The 20834-nt window shown below is 41.2% G+C and overlaps 2 protein-coding genes across 2 annotated transcripts; both read left to right on the top strand.

The window, feature by feature from the left end:
- Positions 1-361: 361 nt before the first annotated feature.
- LOC122217110 (growth-regulated alpha protein-like) lies at positions 362-2500 on the top strand. The gene is made up of 4 exons (XM_042934003.1): positions 362-533; positions 657-780; positions 888-971; positions 1806-2500. The coding sequence occupies exons 1-4, from the start codon at positions 446-448 to the stop codon at positions 1813-1815; spliced, it is 306 nt and encodes a 101-aa protein (XP_042789937.1). The 5' UTR covers positions 362-445; the 3' UTR covers positions 1816-2500.
- A 9143-nt stretch (positions 2501-11643) lies between these two features.
- On the top strand, positions 11644-20019 carry LOC122218152 (interleukin-8-like). The gene is made up of 4 exons (XM_042936199.1): positions 11644-11813; positions 12471-12600; positions 17596-17679; positions 19061-20019. Exons 1-4 carry the CDS (start codon positions 11750-11752, stop codon positions 19071-19073), a joined length of 291 nt encoding a protein of 96 aa, XP_042792133.1. The 5' UTR covers positions 11644-11749; the 3' UTR covers positions 19074-20019.
- The last annotated feature ends 815 nt before the right edge of the window (positions 20020-20834 follow it).

Here is a 20834-nt window from a genome sequence, read left to right as displayed (position 1 = left end):
ACGAGGCAGAACTCTCCCTCCAAAACTGCCGCGCCACCCCTGTCCCGGGCTCACAGATCCGCCCCCAGCTCCTCTCCCAGCGCCCGGGGATCCCTGGGCGCCCACGGTCGCCGCACCCTCCCCCGCGGTGGCAGCCGCCGCCGGGCGGCCACTCACGCCCCCTTTGCGCATTGGGGCGGACAACGGTCTCTGAGTCGCCGGCACCCGCGGGCGGGTCCCCCTCCACCCCGGGGGCGGGGCCGCGCGAACCTTCCGCACCCGGGAATGACCCGGGGCGCCGGGAATTTCCCTGCCCCCCCACTGCGCCCTGCGCCGCGCCGCACCGAGTCGACAGGGGATAAAAGCGGTTCTCCCGGCTCGGGGAGCCACAGAGTCCGCTCCGCCAGCCCTCCCGCTAGCCGTCCAGCTCCAGCCACCGCCGCCGCGACTCCCCGAGCTGAGCCCCATGGCCCGCACCGCGACCCGCGTTCCCCGGCTCCTCGGCGCCGCGCTGCTGCTCCTGCTCCTGGTCCCCGCCGCCCGGCGCGCCGCAGGTGAGGCCCGGAGCCCGCGGGGGGACGGGGTGCGGGTGGGGGTGCGGGTGCGGGTGGGGGTGCGGGTGGGGGAGGGGTGCGCGCCCCGGGGCCGCCCGCTCACCCGGCCTGCTCTCCCCGCAGGGGCGCCCGTCGTCACCGAGCTGCGCTGCCAGTGCCTGCAGACCGTGCAGGGCATTCACCTCAAGAACATCCAGAGCGTCAAGGTGACGCCGTCGGGCCCCCACTGCGCCCACACCGAAGTCATGTAAGTGACGCCCCGCGCTGCCGCCGTCCTGGCCGTTCCCCCCGCCCCCGTGCCCCCCACCCGCGGCCCGGCCTCCCGCCAACGGGGACTCTGCCTTGTCTCCGCAGAGCCACTCTCAAGAACGGACACCAAGCCTGTCTCAACCCCGAAGCCCCCATGGTCAAGAGAATCATCGAAAAGATGCTAAGCAAGTGAGTTATGCTTTCTGTTGACGCGTGCTGCTAGAGTCCTTGGTCACGGATCCTGGCAAATGCGTCCGGGAAGTTTGATCAAGAAAACTTGATCAGTCCTTTGCTGAAGGACTGAAAAATCTGTTTCACACTAAATTTGCTGTTCAGGTTATTCATCCGCTTTGTTGCGGGAAGAATATTTCTAGTGCCCTTTCTCCCCATTCAAACGAATGTGGGTAAACCTGCTTTTATTACAGTTATTGGTGTTGGTCAGTTACATTAAAAAGCTTTCCACCTGTTAAGAAACATAGGCATGCCCCCCCCCCCCCCATTCCTTCTGGGCTTCACGTCTGCAAAGCAAAATCCTTGGTGTTGTGCAACATAGGCTCTAAAGCTTAGAGGTGAAGAGCAGGCACCTCGTAGTGACACTGTACTAGGAGCAAATCTGGATTCTTTCACCTATCAGACATGTGACCCAAGGATGATGACGATGACGATGATGATGATGAATCTAAAGCTTCTGTATGCCCAGGAAAAGAGTAAACCGTAGTAACTACCATATGGGGTTGCTATGAGGCTGAAGGGAGGCCCAGTGTGACAGAGAGAAACACGTTGTGGCTGTTTGTAGCCAATAATTGAGCCGAGACCACAGGCTCCACCTACATTCCCAAATGAAAGCATCCACGAGCTTAGAGGTCTCTGCCACACAGTGTAGGCAGTAGCCTTTAGATGCCAGGCTGGGGAAACTAGCTTCAGAAAACTCTGGAACGTCACGGTTGGGACAGGAGAGGGGTGCTGTGCCAGCCAGCTTTCCTGAGCAGTACTAAGGATGACATTTTTCTCATTATCGGGCAGCTCCAACTGACCAGAGGAAGGCGGAAGCAGACTGGTGGCTGCACCTGAATCCGGCCTTGCCCTTACAGGAATCAAAGAGGAAAAAGTGGAATCGTCAGCGCCCAGTGCCACCAGAATTGGGTCTCATACGTTTTGAGCGTCTCTTAGGAGAAGCCTCCGATTTATTTATTTATTTATTTGTTGGTGGGCTGGTTTTCAGAGATTCTCTGCCACTATTTTACATGCAACGTAATTATAGGCTGCGATTGAATCTCTTTGCGGCACTGTGCCGTTATTTTTATTGTTTATTTTATGTTAAACCCAGCTTAGTTCAACCCTGATTTTTATTTACTTTGAAGGTAAAGGTTTGCACATATACCCAGTCATTAAATTAATACTTCTGAGGAACCCATAGCATACCAGCCACTGCGACAGTGGCTGGGGCATCCAAGTAGAGAGTGAGGTTGTTATCAGGCTGGGGGAATGTATGTGCACAACTATTTTTGTAATTGTTTAAAAGAATGGCTGTTATTTATTGAAATGATGTCACAGTATGTGGTCAACATTTCTCATGTTGAAGCTTTAGGAACTACAATGTTCTACATATCCTGTGGACATTTTATGTCTTTCCTGTAAGGCATAATGCCTTATTTATTGTTAAATATGCAGTGTTTCTCTATGTCTTATAACAGAGAGGCTCACATATTTATGGCTGTTTTTGAAAAGAACTTGAAAATAAAGTATTTCAAAATAAAAAAAAAATGTTTGTTTCATTTAGGGGCAAAAAGTCTATCTTTACTGGATCATCTGATGATTTATAGGAATATTTCTTGGCCTTTTTAAAAATTGTTTTTCCTCCTGGGCATTCAATTTGCTACACAGATAAGTCAAACTATAATTTATGCTTGACTTTACCTGATGATAGCTGTCATTTCATTTACCCAGGAATATGCTTGGGTTTCATTTACCCAGGAATATGCTTTTCCCAAGTATGGGTTTCCCTCTGTCCCTCAGTGTAAGAGTCACTGATATTTATTGCCATTTGTTACAAAGAGCTCCTCTCTACCCTACTACTCAATTTTCTCTCCTCAAAAGCATTTACATTCTTAGAGCAATCTTAACAAGGAGTCTCATTTAATTGCTTTTGCTAAATGAGTCTTCAAACAATTATTGACAATTTAATGAAGCTGGCAGGGAAATGGCGGTAAAGTGAATTTTTTCTTCAAACCTCAAATAAGTTGGGTCACCAGTAGAAGCACAAAAAGTGAATAGCTGAGTACTTTGTGTACAAAAAGATATAATTGACATTTGTGTTCAATTTTCTAACCTTCATTTATAAGTAACTGACACTGGGGTGCCTGGGTGGGTCAGTCGGTTGAGATCCCAACTCTTGATTGTGCTCAGGTCATGAACCCAGGGTGGCGGGATGGGGTTTGACCCTGAGCGTGAAGCCTGCTTAAGTCTCTCTCTCCCTCTCTCTCTCTCTCTCTCTCTCTCTCTCCCTCTCCCTCTCTTTCCCCCTCTCCCCCACCCAGGTGTTCTCTATCTCAATAGAAAAATAAATAAATAAATATATATATATATATATATATATATATATATATATATATATATCTGCCACTGAGTTTAATGTTACTCCAATTCTTTATATCAATTTATCAAATAGTTTTAAGGTTTGAGTATATTCGTTCCCATCCTTCCTAGTGCAAATTTTATGGAACCTGATAGATTGTTTAGCCTGAGAAAGCCCTCTGGAAGTTGGTATCCAACTGCCCCAGGATGACACCAAGCACTTGATGTTTCCAAGACAAACAAGATTTGTACGTAAAGAGAGGAAAGATGCCTATGATCTGAAACCACACTCCAAACCAGGAAAGGAAGAATGTTCGTGAATGTGTGGGGTGTGCTTGTCTCTGACTCAGGACTCATTCAGGAAATCCTGAGCCCTAGGTAAAAGTCTTCAGCAGAGGCCAGAAGGCAGGGCCGGCAGCCTCCATACCTAAGATCAGATTCTGCTTTGCCCAAGTAGCTGGGTAAATAAGGATTCTAAGTAGCAAGAAACAACCTGTGTGAGCTTTTTTTTCATAAAGTTAAAAATGGGAACCTCTTTGTAACTGCAGTGTTATTAGTTATCACTGAGATAAGAAGGAAGAAAATTTGTGAATGGTACAGAAGTAAATAAGGTAAAACGTTGCATTGCGAGTAACTTGTTCTGCGAGTGTTCCGCAAAAGGAGCAAACATTAACCTGATAAATGAGCCATGTCTTGAAATACGAGTAGTACGTGATGCCAAATGTCACATGATCACAATTGAGACAATGGTTCCTTCTCTCTTTCTCTGTCACACACACACACACACACACACACACACTGTGGGATTGTAGGTGATCGTCTTCCATGCTCGGATGCTCGGTCTCAGGCTGTGGTGTTTGGCAGAAATCAGTGATTTTTCGGAACGTTGGAAGGTGCCCACAACTGTCACTAGTGTGTTTTTTGTCGCTTCAAAGCACCTATGGACAGTCCTTTGCTTTTCCATATAAGAGTAAGCTTAGGAATGCTCTGCTTCATTCTAGGTCAGGCTGCTTCCAGATAGAGACCCTTTCCTCAGCAGTCGTATCACCAGTCACATTAAATACAGATAGGACAAGAGTTGATTCATACTGTACTGTAGTCAACACCTGTTAGTGATAGTGAAAATCATCCTACTTAATAACCCTCCTCCCTCTTGTCTCCCTCACACTAGTCACAAAGGTTTTCAAAGGTAAGTGTAGGTTAATTTATTTTTCTTCATATTTTGTATTTTCTTTATTATTTTGTATCATATTACAGTATTGTAATCATTTTTAGATGAATATTTTTGGGTTTGGGATGAATCATCTGCGTTTCCATTTTTTCTTATGGGGAAATTCGCTTTGATCTACAAGTGCTTTGGATTACACGCATGTTTCCAGAACGAATTATGCTCGCAAACCAAAGTTTTACTGTAAATGCAAACCATTATTGAAGCTCCACAAATGCTAACATTTACTCCCTCACCCCAAGGTACGGGACATTGGAAACTATTTATAAGAGGGACCCCGAGGGCTCAATAACACCCTCACACCTAAGACCAGTTCTTACATTCAAACACTGGCTTGAGCCTGCTGTACTGGCCACTGAGCTTTTGTCAGTATGGAACACACAACATAGAAAGGAGAAAGGAGATGTTCTGTTCATATGGTGGTTAAGGACATAGGTTTCAAAGAATTGGGTAAACTTTGGATAAATTCCAGCTCTATCATTTGTTGACTGTGCGATCTTGGGCATGTTTCTTGACTTCACTCAGCCTCATGTCCCTTGCTACAGAATGAAGGGAATAAAAGAACACACTTTCTCAAGTTTTTGCAGGGATTAAGCATTATCAGTGGCTCCAGAAATCTGCCATTGGTCCTTAGGCCAATTCTATGGACATCGTTTCAGTGCCTGTCCTCAATCAAGTGGATATGTACTATACTTTTCCCACCAAATCAACCTGAGACTTTGCAAGTACAAGGCAGTCTCCCATTAAGAGTGATATGGCAGGAAATGGGACACAAGGGGTGTAAGGTGGTGGTCATGAGTTTAAGTAGGAAAAGAATACTGGGTGACACATCACAACTTTGAAAGATCATCAGCAGGAAATAACTATGGCAACATTGACTAAAGTTTCTTGAGCAATGTTACCAAAGGAGCTAAACCCAGAAAGGAGTCATTATGTCATTATGAGTCCTTCTTTGTGAATGCAATGGAGATGTCCTCTCAGGATTTCAAGAAGTAACTGGAAGGACACTGGGGAATGGTGGAAGTGGCAAACCTGAAATAGCATAATGGAGACAGTCCAGAATAACAGATGATACCGTTTCTCTTTTCTTCCTGACTACCCACACAAATAATCCTATCTTCACCATTGATGCCCCCGTTCATATTTCCTTTACTTACCAATGAGTTGCACCGTTACAATGGGCACCATATATACTTGGTGACAGCTTCCCAACTCAAGCCCCCTGTCCTTCTGATCCTCTTCCTGAGGGCTATCTCCATTTGGTGTGGGGAGGAGAGCATGGCAGAGAGAGTTTGCTCAGCTCAGAGGCAGGATGGCCTGTGATTTAATGCCCTAAGAGGCCACACTCATTCAGGGGCAGGACTTAGTAGATGAAAATCTATTTTCCTGTCCTTTGGTTGGACAATTCTGGAAAATACACTATATAAATATGAAGGAGTTCCTGTCTACCTTGATACTCTATCTCCTCAAAAACATTTACATTCTTATAGCTACCTTAGCAAGGACTCTCATTTCATTGCTTTGCTAAATGATTTATTTATAAATATATTTATTATATATATAAACTTTCCACTTCTCTCCTCATTATGTTCACATTTTCTCTTAAACCCTTGAGCATATTTGTAATAGCTAGTTTAAAATCCTTGTCTATTAATTCATTTTAATTTTTATTAAAAAATTTTTTTAAGTTTATCTATTTTTGAGAGAGACAGCATGAGAGCGGGAGGGGCAGAGAGAGAGGGAGAGAGAGAATCCCAAGCAGGCTCCATACTGTCAGTGCAGAGCCTGATATGGGACTCAAACTCATGAACTGTGAGATCATGACCTGAGCTGAAGCCAAGAGTTGGAAGCTTAACTGACTGAGCCACCCAGGTGCCCCAAAACCTTGTCTACTAATTCTATCATTGTGTCATTTTTATTTCTATTGACTGATCTCCACCACCCCCCTCCCATTATGGATCATGCTTTTCTTCCTGGCATGTTTAGTAATTTTTGATTGGATGAGGGAAATTTTGAATCCTATGTTGTTAAGTGTTAAGATTTTGTTTTCTTACTTTCCGATCTTGGCCTCTGCTATGACGGGCAGTTAAGTTACTAGAGAACCAGCTTGATATTTTTGAGGCTTGTTTTTAAGCTTCATTAGGGTGGTCTACAGAGAGTTCTTTGCCCCAAGGCTTGTTTAACTGTACTGCTAAGTCATGCCCTTCCTGTGCCTCTGCCAAATGCCCTGAATGCTCACAAGCTCCCTCCACTCTAACAAGTCTGAACTCAAATATCTCCCCACCCCATGCAGTCTAAGAATTGCTCAGCTTATAGATCTCTGGCCCCTCTCTGCTTGACCCAGTGGAGTTTCATCATATGCATGTGTGACTTAGCATTGATCAGAGAGACCCAATGGAACCTCAGTATAGATTTCCAGAGCTCTGTTTTCATGCATGCAGCTCTCCTTCCTGCAACCCTACTCCATAACTTGTAGTCACCTCAGTTTCCCTTAATTCAAATCTGTGTCTCCTCAAGTCAGCAAAACCACTGTGCTCTGCTTGGGATCCCCCCACCCCCACCCCCTGCCAAACCATGGTCCAGAATTGCTCCAGCAAAAAAGCCAGGGTGATCATGAACCTGACCTTCTTTATTTCCTTTTCTCAGGGAGCCTAGTCTTCTGTTGCTTATTTTCTAGTGTCTAAAAGCAGTTGTTCAATGTGTTCTGTTGAGTTTTCTAGTTGTTCATGGCAGGAAGTTAGGACTGTTCCCTTTTATATGGCTGGAAAGTCTTGGTGGCACAATTCTGAGGAACATTTTACAAAATTCCTCAGCGGCTCCCTAGCAAGATTAGTCTCTACTTACTTAACAGTGACAGCTCATTTATTACATAGACTGTATCGGTATTTTTCTCTTCCCTACCCTACACTCCCTCATTCCCTCACTTGCTCTTTGTATGGTTCTTTCAAAGGTAAACTACTGCACTCAAGGGATTGTATCAGAATCTGCTTTCAGCGAAACTTGGTCACTTGGATTCCCCAGAAGTTAGATCCCAGTGTTGACTCATGTACAATTATTTTAGTAAGGAGTATAATACCAGAGAATCAGGAGGAAGGAAAATGTGAAGTGGGCAGGGAAAAAGTAAAAACCTAGAAGTTTGGTCCATAAGGCCTTGAAATGGATGTGTGTGTGTGTGTGGGCGGGGGGGGGGGGGGTAGAATCTACCAACCCCACATCCAGCACCTTATCTTCTCCTGTGAAAAGGATAGTACACCTACTGACATTTTGTCCTCAAAATTAAAATGATAAATATTTTCTCTTTTAAGTGAGAAGTAGTCAGAAGTATTTCCTTAGCTCTCAGGGGTTCCCTGAAAAAAAAAAAAAACACATAGTTTGAAGAGGAATAAACAAGTCACAAATTAAAACCAGGAACTGGTCTTTTAGCAGGCAGATAAGAGTTTAGTTCAAAACCTTGGAGATCACACAAAAAAATCAGTTCTCTCATTTTATAGATGGGACTGTGGAGGCTCAGAGACCCCCAAGGAATTACCAAATGTCACAGAACAGTCCTATTTCAAAATGAGTTAGGACTCAGCTTTCTGATATTTAGTATAGGACTATTTCATTAACTAGATTATTATTAAATTTATTTAGTTGTGGTTCTAGGGTTGGCTTTCTAAAATTTGTAGAATCAGTATCAGGGCACTAATTAATAACTAAGAGCCCATTCACACCACAAGTTTTTGTAGGGTATTCTAAAGGAAATATGATGATTATTATGGCCAATTTGAGGTAAAAAATGGGGTCAGCTACATTGGGTGATCTGCTGAGTTACTCTCTCAGTTATCTATCACCTCCCCAAAATGTAGTGGCTGAAAGCACCAACCGTTTTATCTTGGCTCATGAGCCTGTAGGTCATCAGATTGGGCTAAGTGATGCCACAGCTGGACTGGGCTCAGCTGGGTGGTTCTTCTGATGGTCTCTCCTGGGTCACTCATGTGGCTACAGTCATCTGTGGCTTGAGCGGGTCTGCCTTGCTCACTAGTATGGTGCTTGGTGCTGGCTGTTGGCTGGGCTTCATGTCTCCAGCAGAGGAGCTCTGCCCTGTTCTTATGGTGGCAGCAGCATTTCAAGATTGCAGAAGTGGAAACATTTTTTTTCCTATTTATTTATTCAAGTGTAAATTACATAGAACGTTATATTAGTTTCAGGTATACAATATAGTGATTCAACAATTCCATACAATCCTTAGTGCTCATCACAGTAAGCGTACTCTTAATCCCCTTTATGTATTTCACCCTTTCTCCTTCCCACCTACCTTCAAGGGTTCTGGAATTTTTGCTTTGAAGTATCCACATCCCTTACATTCTATGGCCCAAAGCAGTATCAGCATGGAGCTAAGGGGTTTGGGAAGTAGGTTTCACTTCTTGAAGTGAGGAGCTTTTAAAAATTTGTGGTTATTTTTAATCTTTCATCATTATTTAACCTCTCTGGGATATTCAATTCTCTCATCTATAAGACACAAGCATCCCTTGTAAGGTGTCCAGATAATACACAGAAAGTTCATTGAGTTGTGTTGACACAAAGCAGGACTCAATTAGTGGTTGTTACTACCATTAAATTATATTGCAGCTCTGTTAGAGTAGGTAAATATTTTGAAGAAAGAAACATAAGATTACAGTTAAAAATAGGATTTTGTGTATGTGTGTGACTTACATGTGTGTACGGGTCTCAGGCTTGTGTGAAAATTCAACTAATAAAGTAGATTGTCTGTGAAATTTAAGAAGCCGACAATCTGAGCATTTCAAACAATCTAGATCCAACTGTACTTTAATTTTGCTCCAGATCTGGCATGGATTTTGGCAGGTCTAGGACAAGAGACCCATATTTGATAAGGAAGATCTCCAGATCTTTTATCACTATGTCTTTAGCAAACTCCTTAACAACCATGATGTCCAAAGCCTGTTTTTGAAGTTTTGGAAAACTAAATTATTTTGAATCTTTCAATAGTTGATTATCTTATCTTTGCATACGTCCTTGTTATCATCACAATATCTAGACATGTGGATAACACAGCATTTCACTTGGTACAGGTGGAAAATAAGACTCAAAGAAATCAAGATTGTGTCTGAATAGTGTTTCTATAAAGGCCAATATCTGATCAGTCACTTGAATGTTGTCAAGATACTAAAACTTACCTAATTTTGAGATTGGAATAACTTGTTACTCTTCCTTAGTACGCGAAGACCGTTGTCTTAGTTTGTCCAGGCTGTTGTAAGAAAATACAATGGGCCTGTGGCTTATACACAACAGGAATTTATTTCTCACGCTTCTGGAAGCTGGAAGTCTGAGATCAAGGTACCAACATGGTTGAGCAACGGCTCCCTTGGATCTTAGACTGGTCTTGTCTCACATGGCAGAAGGCGCAGGGGAGTTCTGGGGTCTCTTTTACAAGGCCACTAATTTCACACACGAGGTTTCCATCCTCATAACCTAATAACCGCACCTTCTAACACCATCACCTTGGGGCTTAGGATTCAAAAGTGTAAATTTGGAGGAGACACAAATATTCAGACCACAGCAACCCTTTGTGAATCTGTGCCTTTGTATGCGTTTCTCTGTCTGGAACGTTCTGTCAGCCTTTCGTTTTGATGCACTTCCTTTCACCTTCAGCAACTCCAATGTTACTTCCCAGGTGAAGTCTTCTCTCCCCACTCTCGCCTCTAAGTCCTCCCTCCTCTGCCTGCCGAGGGCCCCAGGTATACATCTAGGTTAACACAGATCACCTTCTAGTTTAGTCTATTTACATGTCTGTCTCCAAACAGGCTCTGAATTCCTCAAGAGCTGACACTCCATTTTTATTCTTTGACTATTCAATGTCCCGCAAAGGCTTTGGCAGGTGACACACGTTCACTGATGATTGTCAACAGAAAACACCTTATTATTATTACTGAGGCTAGGTTTACCTTCAGGCCACATTGGCCCTTCAGTAATCACTGATTCTTCAGCTAAATGCTGTTGTGGGTTGAATTATGGCCCCTCACGGCCACTCCCCAGACCCATAGGTTAAAGTCCTAACCCACAGTACCTCATTGAGAGGCAAGGTCTTTCCAAATTAGAGCGAGGTCAGGAGGGTGGCCCCAATCCAATATGTCTGGTGTCTCTATACAAAGGGGAAATCCAGAGGCAGACAATCACACAGGGAGAACACCGTGTGAAAATGAAGACAACCACCTCTAAGCCGAGGAGAGAGGCTTGGCACAGCTCCTTCCACCTGAGCCCTCAGAAAGAACCGACTTTGTGTGCACTATGATTTGGGGCTTCTGGCCTCCAGAACTCCAAGACAAAAAACGGGTTCTTGTTTAAGCCACCCAGTCTGTGGTTCTTGGTCATGACAGAGTGAGGAGAATAATGCCAGTGCTTGGATATTTGATTTGTTCATTCAGGCAAACAAAAACAAAAACAAAAAAAATCCGACAACGTGGCCAGTGTGGAATAACAATGAAGGTCACTTATAAAATTACTTAAGGAAAAAAATGGGAGCTCCTAGTTCACTGTTACTTATTTCAGCTTCAAGCCCATTAAAACTGCTGCTTTCATACCACAAGTAAACTGTGGTTTGCTATTTTTGACAGGACAAGAGTTATTATAGCCTGAACTTCAGTTTCTTTGTAGGTTACTTATGCTATAAGTGCGCCTGGAGCTTGGCAGATTCTATTATCACCTCGAGTGGGATTATGCCAAATAGGCCTAAAAGCTAAAAGCAAATACCACACTGGGGAAAAGCATCTTAATTACTTACTTTGTACAAACATGACCTTTAAAAAGTACATAGACATTCTTACTCCATTGTGTAAGCCACTGTTAACTGACTGGCATGGAACTCTTCACAATTATGCAGTTTCCCTCCCTAGGAAATAACAGGTTCATTTGTCCTTTCAATGAATTCATATCCTGCCCCCTAACGTCAACCCCCCTTTCCCTTACGACAACAAAGCTCGAAAAGCAAACCCAGTTTCCTTATTGGCTTGTGGCAAACACACTACTTAATAAACTGCTCCTTTCATCCTTCAATGAAGAGGGAGTGCATGAACAACAAAAAATTCCCAGGGCTACAGAAAGCACATAAAAGAGGGCTGCGGTGTTGATTCCACCATTCAGACTAGGATCAAGATCAAGCACTGACATGGCTGCTGAGAGCTCACAAAGAAGATTCCTCCTGCTGGCTGTCTTTGCACTGAGCATCTTTGGTAAAGCAGCTACAGCTTTTGTATTTTCCTTCTAGGCATTGCAAAAATTTAGAAAAGATTCGAGAGCTGATGAGATTGTATTTAGCATTGAGCAAAATATAGCAACTGTAAAATTGAAACCTTGGCAGAACATGTATTTAGATTGTGGGGTGTCAAAGAATTTCTTGTTGGATTAATTTTAAAAATATGTTTAGCTTCCTGGATTTATTGAACTGGAAGGATCTGTGCTTGTCTTACTCAAGATAACAGCAGGAGCATTACTGCAAATAAGTTTAGGGGTATTTATTGCAATGATAGTGGACAGATAGAAAGTGCCTCTTTCAACTGATAGAATTCACATAAAATTTTTATGTCGAAAACTTTTCATAGAAGGAAATCAAGTTGATTGTATCTGTAAATAAGTTATTTTATTGACCATGCATACTTTTAAGCAATGAATTATTGGTCTAGTGCGCGTATCCATTCCTCAAACATCGTAGATGCTTAATAAATGTTTGTTTATAAAAATAGCAGGTGATTAGATTTGCATGCTTGTCTCTCTAAATTAGCCTACTGGTACTTATTTTGGGAACTGGGTGTCCTGCTGCATGGATAAAGGAAAAACATAACCGCTATCTTTGTTCTTACTCGGGGTTTTGCCATTCTTTTCTTACACAGCCAATCTCTGTGAGGGGCAAGAGTTGCGATGTCAGTGTATTCAGACACATTCTGATCTTATTTCTCCGAAATTCATTAAACATGTCCAGTTGATACCCGAAGGTGTTCACTGCAGCAGGAAAGAAATCATGTAAGTAGTAAAGGTGCGGAGGAGAATGGTAGCCTCTAGGATTGGGCTTTGCAACGCGGACATTCGCATTAAAAAAAATACAGTACGTTGGGAGTACCAGAGACCAGGGCCCTGAGCATGATTCATGTACAGTGTGGGAAGATGTGTCCAGTGGTTATGCTCTCGGAAAATGTCATGTACCCTCTCCAAAAAAGTAAAATGCTCTCAAATGGGAACATGATTAGTGTGTGAACTCTTTTGAGTGGCCTTTGAAGTCAAAGAACATGTGCAAGAAGCAAAGTTACATGGTCCTCAGTAAGAATACATGGGTGATTCTTGATTTTCTAGAGATCTCTCTATTATACACTTGGGCAACATAGTGAGTCCGTATGGCTTAGTGGCTCTCAAAGCCGGTGTGACAATCTTTCTGAAGCATCAGAAATAAGCTCAACAAATATAGAGCTTAGAGGCTGGGGAGAACACTTCTGCATTTTATTGAAACTTTTTAAAATTTTGAACTATATCATACATAGTGTTTTGGTTCACTCCTAAGTAATAAATTATCACAACTCAGTGGCATAGAATAAACCCATTTATTATCTCAAAGTTCTGTAAGTCGGTAGGCCAATGGCTTGACCAGTTTCTTTGCTTAGGGTTTCATAAAGCTTAAATTAAGATTTCAGCTGGGCTGAAGTCTTGTCTGGAGGATCTGGGAGGAACCCACTTCCAAGATGATCTATGTTGTTGGCTGAAATCAGTTCTCTGCAGTTGTAGGATTGAGGTATCCATATTCTTTCTGGCCATTGGCTCATGGTCACTCGAAGCTCTTAGAGGCTACTCTCAGTTTCTTCCGCGTAGCTTCTTCCATATCCATGACTAAGAATCTATCCCACACTGATCTGATCTCATGCTTCAAATATCTCTCTTCAGCTACTAACCAGAGATAACTCTGCTTTTAGGGCCCACGTGGTTACATGTGAATTATCTCTCTTTGGATTAATTTAGTCAACTCATCAGTAACCTTAATTGCATCTGCCAAATCCCTTTGCCATGTAACATGACATAATCATGGATGTAATCTCATTGTCTTCCTGGAGACGAGGGAGGAAAGCTTGGTGAGTCTTAGGATTCTGTCTAACATGCATACAAAAGAGTATATAAATATATATACATGCAGTTTAAAGATCAGTAATAAAACAAAATCTGTTCACTTGCCACCCAGGCCAAAATCTAGAATATAATTCGTATATCAGAAGCCTGAACATGCAAAACACCTATTTGGTGTTTGGGTTGAATTGTGTCCTCTCTAAATTTGTATTTTGAAGTCTTACCAACCAAAAGCTCAGAGTGTGACTGTATTTGGGGATAAGATCATTAAAGAGGTAACTAAGGTTAAGTGAGGTCATAAGGCTGGGCCCTAATCCAACATGACTAGTGTCCTTATAAGAGGAATAGACACTAGAAATGCACACACACACACAAAGAAAAGGACTGTGAGGACACAGCAAGAAAATGGCCATCTGCAAGCTAAGGTGAGAGGCCTCAGAAGAAACTAAACCTGCCAATACCTTGATCTTGAACTTAAAGCCTCCATCCTGTGAGATACTAAGTTTCTGTTGTTCAGGCCACCCCGTCTGTGGTATATTGTTGCAGTCCTAGCAAACTAATACACCTTCAGAATCATATACCCATCCCAAGCTAAGAAATAACTACTATTTGAGCTGCTGTTTCTTGCTTTTTAAAAATCATTATACCATCTATGTATGAAATCTAAAACAATTACAGTTTTGCCTGTGTTGTGGATTGAATGTGCGTGAATTGAATGTGGATTGAATGAATGCACCCCCGAATTCATATGTTGAAATCCTAAGCCACAGCGTTACAGTTATTAGGAGGAGGAAACATTGGGAGGTGATTGGGTCATGAGGGTGGGGCCCTCATCACTCAACAAAGGGATTAGTGCCCTTAAAAAAGAGACCACAGAGAGCTCCCTAACCTTCCGACATGTGAGGACAGAGTAAGAATGTGGCCTTCTATGAACTAGGAAGCAGGTTCTCACCAGACACCAAATCCATGGCACTTTGACCAAGAACTTCCCAACCTCCAGAACTGTGAGAAATGGTATTTGTTAAGCCACCCAGTCTGTGGTGTTTTTTATATATATATAACAGCCAAAATGGACTAAGACAGCCTGCTTTTGAACTTCAGGACATCATGCTGTATATACTCTTTGACTTAATTCTATTATTCAACATTTTATTCTGCAATACATGCATTCTGATATGTTTAGCTGTCCTTTATTCAGTTTAAATGGCACTTAGTATCCCGTTGTAGGAATACTAACTCAACAAATACCAAATTTGCTTATCCAGTCCACTGTTGGATAAGCACATTTGGGTTCTACCCACGTTTTTGCGATTATCAACATCCTCCATATATGGTTCAGGTATATGAGCGTTTCTCATATTACTTGCTGGGTTTCATTTAAGGTTTGCACATCTTTGACCTTATTAGGTTATGCCACACTGTATTACAAAGTAACAGTACCAACGAACACTCCTTCCTACATAAAACCATTTGTTGTTTCACATTTGGCCAATATCTGGTGTTGTTAACCTGAGGGGTATATAACGGTATCTTTTATTGCTCGTTTAATTTGCATTTCTCTGTTATTAATGACGTTGAGTGTTTTTTTTCCATGTGTTCATAAGCATGTATGTTCCCTTTTATGTGAAATTTCTGTTCATTTCTTTGCTTCTTTTCCCACTAGGATACTATCATTTCCCTATTGGTTCACAGGTATTTTTTTACATATTCTGGGTATTAATCGCTTGTCAGATTTAGGGATAGCAAAACTCATTTTCCAATTTGCGGCTCGTATTTTCCTTCTTTCTATGGTGTCCTTTCAATTAATGTAAATTTGTATTTTTTACATACCGAGTTAAACAATATGCTTTTTTTTTTTTTTTTTTTTTTTCTGGTTGGCACATTTAGTGTCTTGTTTCAAAAAAACTTTCCTTCACAGACTTCACAGAAATATTCTGCTATATTGTCCTCTAAAACTTTTACAATTTTTTTCCATTGTATTTAAGACTTTAACCCACCTGGAACTGATTTTAGTATGTGATGTGAGAGATTTGTTCAATTTTATTTTATTTTTCCGAATAGTTCATCAATTATTCCAGCACTACTTATTAAGATATCATCATTTCCCCACTGATACGCAGGGCTAATTCTTCGGTAAATTGAGTTCCCCTCAATTCTGAACCCTCTATTCTGTCCCATTAATCGATTTGTCTTTACTTGTGCACTATCTTTAACATTTTATAGTAATTCTTAACATAAAGAAAGGAAAATTCTTCCATTGTCTTCAGAGCACATTTTCTTGGATTTTTGCTCTTCCATATAAATATTAAAATCAGCTTGCAAATTTGCACTAATTACATCATAATTTTGAGTTTCTTTGACATTATAGATTAATTTGTGAATTATTGACATCCTCATGATTCTGAGTTATTTCAAGAACATAGAATCCCATTTTATCAATCCCGTAGAAACCCACTTTATCAAGGTCTTCTTTTAATGTCTTGAACCAAAGTTTTATGATTTTCTCCATAAAGGTCTCCATTTCTTTTGTATTATTAAAAAAACCCACATTTCTAGTCATTTTATATATTTTTAAAAATTTTTTTCATGTTTATTTATTTTTGACAGAGAGAGACAGAGCATGAGTGGGGGAGGGGCAGAGAGAGAGGGAGACACAGAATCCAAAGCAGGCTCTAGGTCCCGAGCTGGCAGTACAGAGCCTGACGCGGGGCTCGAACTCACGGACTGTGAGATCATGACCTGAGCCGAAGTCGAACGCTCAACCGACTGAGCCACCCAGGCACCCCCATTTTATATTTTTTGATGCTATTGTAAAGAATAACTTTATAAAATTTTGTTCTAGTTGTTATTAGCATTTAGACCAAATTTTGTATTGATTTTGTAACCACCAACTCTTTACTTGAGTAGTTTATCTGGCAATAATGGCAGTTTACTTTCCTCCTTTGCAACTTTATGCCTTTTATCTTTCTAGCTTTGTGGAAGTGACTGTGGTGATAGCATGTATCCTTATCTTCTTTCTGCTTTCAAATGAAATACTTTCGAGGTTTTACCACTATGTATGATGCTTTGTGGCTATCTGTGTATTAGTAATTTGCTAAGGGGTTATTATTACGTTATTATCATTATCGTTTTTATTATGATCTGGTCCTCCATTCATGCAATGAACTTCAAAGAGGTAGAGATTTGTGGTTCTGCCAAGTAGAGTTTAAGACTATAGAAGCAGGGTGTCCTAGCGGCTCAGGTGGTTAGGCATCCGCTCCCGATTTTGGCTGAAGTCATGATCTCACAGTTTCGTGAGTTTGGCCCTGCATCAGGCTCTGCGCTGACAGTGCAGAGCCTGCTTGGGATTCTCTCTTTCTCCCTCTCTCCCTCTCCCACTCAGCTGTCTCTCTCTCAAAATAAATAAATAAACTTAAAAAAAAAAAAACTATAGAAGCAACTTAAGCTTCAGAATTAATTTAAATAAGCAATTTATGTTCTCCTCTCCCCCAGTAATAAATGAGACTTTAATGAGGTCCCAAAAGCTAACACAATTAGCCCAGGTATAATGATAAAGAATATAGAGTAAGTGGTTGATAACTGGAATCCCGGAAGATATCACCCTTGTGTAGATTTTCCAGTCTAACAATTGTGTAGCATAAGTCTACTAAATGTTTGCTGCATACTTGATATCTGAAAAACTTTAAGAAAAAATTTTATCTTTAATTGATTTTTAAAATTTCATTGTGTATACTGGTATGACTGAAAGTCATATTCCAATAATAGTATTAATGTAGTTTGAGAAATCCATATGTCCATTTTAAGTATAAAATTTCATGTTGATATCATTTTAATCAATACATTTAAAACATTATTCAATTATGTACAATTATTACTTAACCAAAATGCTCTTTTTTTTTTTTTTTCCAGAGTCACATTGGAAGATGGGAAATTAATTTGTTTGGATCCTAACGCTGAATGGGTGATGATTATGATCAAAAAGATTATCAACAGGTATAATTAACGCCAAGGATTCTCATATTCGAAGGATTCTCATATTCAAACTCCCTTTCTTTTCTTTTAATTAAAGATATCTATGAATATATACAGACTCTGCCATAGATTAGAATAAAATTACAGTAAGATTAGAATGAGTCTATACCGGAGAATCCAAAAGTGTGGTCCCAAGACCAGCAGAATTATCATCACCTGGCAACTTGTTAGAAATTCACATTCTTAGGCCTCAGCTTAGACATACTGAAATCAGAAACTGGGTGTCAGGCCCAAACACCTGTGTTTTAGTAAGCCCTCCAGGAGATTCTGATGCATGACCAAGTTTGAGAACCATTGGTTCTTACCTTCTATTTAACATGATATCCAAGTTGACCTGTGTTATAAGTATCCCCATTAAATATAAAAATGATCTAATATTGCTAGAAACTATCTTATGCAGATAAGGTAGGCAGGCAATAGACACATTTGGTGAAAGAAGTTTTAAAGAAAAAAAAATCCCTTTAGAAAAAAAAATTTACTTCCAGCACAACATTTCTAGAATCTAGACTTCACATGGAATTTGCAAATTGGTGAATGGAGAAGATACATTAAGGACAGGCAGGTGATAATGGGAGTGTATTTGGATTAACTTGTGGGAAAAAAAGTCATGGTAGGATTTCTAAGCCAACGCAGTGCATAAGACAGAGATTATGACTCATATTAGAAAAACTAAATTTTGTGGGTTTTTAAATTAAAAAATGAAAAGGGAGTGCCTGGGCGCCTCAGTCAGTTGAGTGTCCCACTCCTGATTTCGACTCAGGTCATGATCCCAGGGTTATGGGATCACCAACCACTGCCCCCCCCCCCCCCACCGCCGCCCCGACCCCGCCATCAGGCTCCTCACTGAGCTTGGAGCCTGCTTAAGATTCTCTTGCTCCCTCTCCTTTTGCCCCTTTCCCCCACTGACACTCTCTGTCTCTAAAATAAAAACAGTTAATTAATTAATTAATTTAAAAAAGGAAAACGAATTAAGGGTATGTGGAACTATGATTCACCAGGGGATCACCTTGGCAGTTGAGTAGTATAATGTGGTGGGAAGAGCTCGGGTTTGTGACTCATAGAGCTATGGGTTAGTGTTCCAGATCCACAACTATAATTTATGTCATTTTGGATAACTCACTTACCATCGAGATTTACATGATTTCATTTGTTCTTACTTTGCTCTATCATGGGATAATACATGTAAAGTGCTTAATTATGGCTGCTATCTGTTTTTAGCTTACCAAATACATGAGATTTTTTTCTTTATTCTTCTGGGTTTTTTCTTATTTTCTTACAAGGGGCCACACATGGGAAATCCTGTGTATCTGTATAGTCACCTGTTACTCTGTTTGTATTGTAGTGCCCCTAACTGATGGTCACACAAGGAACATCACATCCTGTGGATATCGGAAGCCCTTGGTATCATCGTGAGCTTGGACATCCTCCAGAGGTTTCTTTCAGAGTAGCATCAAGTTATGCTAATTTCTGACTAAAATGAACTGCCTTCTTTACTTATTCTGACAACCTAAACATTATTTTCAGGCAGGTGGTTGGCTACTTGTGAGGGAATAATGGAAGGGAGGGTTATGAAATTTCCATTATGTTGTAAGAATACTCTCTAAACTCATATAGTAGGTTAGAGGTTTCCTAGTTAGGCTCACTACATCTTAGTACAGTCCACCTTTTCCATGCTGTGCCCTACTAGTTAACTTCCTAAGGCACTCTGGCATTTGATCACTGCTTTTCACTTGACCCTATCCTTTGATATTATTCTCAATGACATCAACATTTTTTTGATTAACTTATCAACACTCTGGCCTTTGGATTGCTTGAACTTTTAAGTTCCAAAGGCTTTAACTTGCTCCCCATTTTAGTCATCCACAACCTTGGATCTCAGTATAAATAAGGTTGTTTATCTACAGCTGTCAAAACTGCAATGCTCCTTTTACAGGAATTTTTCATTCATTATAAGATCTATGCATTTAATAAGAAGAAAATGGGGTTCATACAGTTGTATGATAGACTGGTCTTAAATTTTAAGAATTTACTCTTAAATAAAGCAAACCTGATAGATAACCTCAGCCAAGAGTAGAGGCAACCCACCCTAGGAAACTGTAAAGTCATCAGGTTGGAAGAGGAAGGGAAGGAAATTTAAGACCATTGAGACCCAAGGAAGATCATGAGGATGATGCCTCGGAAAGATGAAATAGGAAATGCAGAACTAAGGCTGTGTTTTAACCATTTAACTTCTTTTAAGTAGAATTTCTGGATATGCAACACCATATTGAGAGAATATATATGTATATATTTTTTTTTATCATTCTGAAAATAAAAATGTTTTAACAGATGAGTGATGTTCTCAGTTGGGGCTGCTAACAAATTACCCTAGACTGGGTGGCTTGAACAACTTATTTCTCATAGTTCTGGGAGCCAGGAGTCCAAGATCAGGGTGCCAGAAAGGCCAAGTACTTGAAAAGGTCCTCTTCCTGGTTTACAAATAGCTATTTCCTTGCTGTGTCTTCACATGGAGGAAGAAGAGAGCTAGCTCTCTGACCATTTTTTTTAAATAAGGGCACTAATACCATACATGAGGGTTCTACTCTCATGACCCAGTTACTTTCCAAAGGCCGCACCTCCAAGCACGATCACATTGAGGTTAAGATTTCCACATACGAACTTTGGAGGGACACAAACATTCAGTCCATAGCGGAAATGAATTCGGTCCCTAGACACTGGAGTCCTCAGGACTTCCTCTTGTCATCTGTTATGTTTTTGCCTCTCTCTGCTGGCCTGGGGTTTCTCTTTTTTCTCTGATTTTTGGGTCTCTATGACAAGTCATCCACAAAAAAATAACTTGCTTTCCCTAAGATTCAATGTCTGATTCCCGAAAGAGAAGATCTCATTGGCTATATCGAGCCAGGTGTCCACAGAGGTCCAATAAACTGTGGCAAGGGATAGTGGTCGCATGGTACAAACATGGAATCTGGGACTCACCACTGTAGAATGAAGAAATGGTTCTCAGGGAAGCGAGAGTTTTTATGAATTGAATCCTTCGAAGGATTCGATCACTCCTGTGTGTCTTCATGCGTGAAAGGGAAACACAAAGACAAATGAGAAAATGCATTTCCTCAGGA

The sequence above is a fragment of the Panthera leo genome, chromosome B1 (assembly GCF_018350215.1).
Source record: "Panthera leo isolate Ple1 chromosome B1, P.leo_Ple1_pat1.1, whole genome shotgun sequence".
NCBI lineage: Eukaryota > Metazoa > Chordata > Mammalia > Carnivora > Felidae > Panthera > Panthera leo.
Note: the sequence above shows the minus strand (reverse complement) of the source record. Positions and strands in the feature narration are given on the sequence as shown.

Bases quoted from the DNA above. Each gene is read 5' to 3' on its own strand.
- LOC122217110 (XM_042934003.1), top strand. From the start codon at position 446: ATGGCCCGCACCGCGACCCGCGTTCCCCGGCTCCTCGGCGCCGCGCTG. The intron at 534-656 runs GTGAGGCCCGGA...CTCTCCCCGCAG, and splicing joins CGCCGCCCGGCGCGCCGCAG to GGGCGCCCGTCGTCACCGAG. The intron at 781-887 runs GTAAGTGACGCC...TTGTCTCCGCAG, and splicing joins TGCGCCCACACCGAAGTCAT to AGCCACTCTCAAGAACGGAC.
- LOC122218152 (XM_042936199.1), top strand. From the start codon at position 11,750: ATGGCTGCTGAGAGCTCACAAAGAAGATTCCTCCTGCTGGCTGTCTTT. The intron at 11,814-12,470 runs GTAAAGCAGCTA...TTTCTTACACAG, and splicing joins CTTTGCACTGAGCATCTTTG to CCAATCTCTGTGAGGGGCAA. The intron at 12,601-17,595 runs GTAAGTAGTAAA...TTTTTTTTCCAG, and splicing joins TGCAGCAGGAAAGAAATCAT to AGTCACATTGGAAGATGGGA.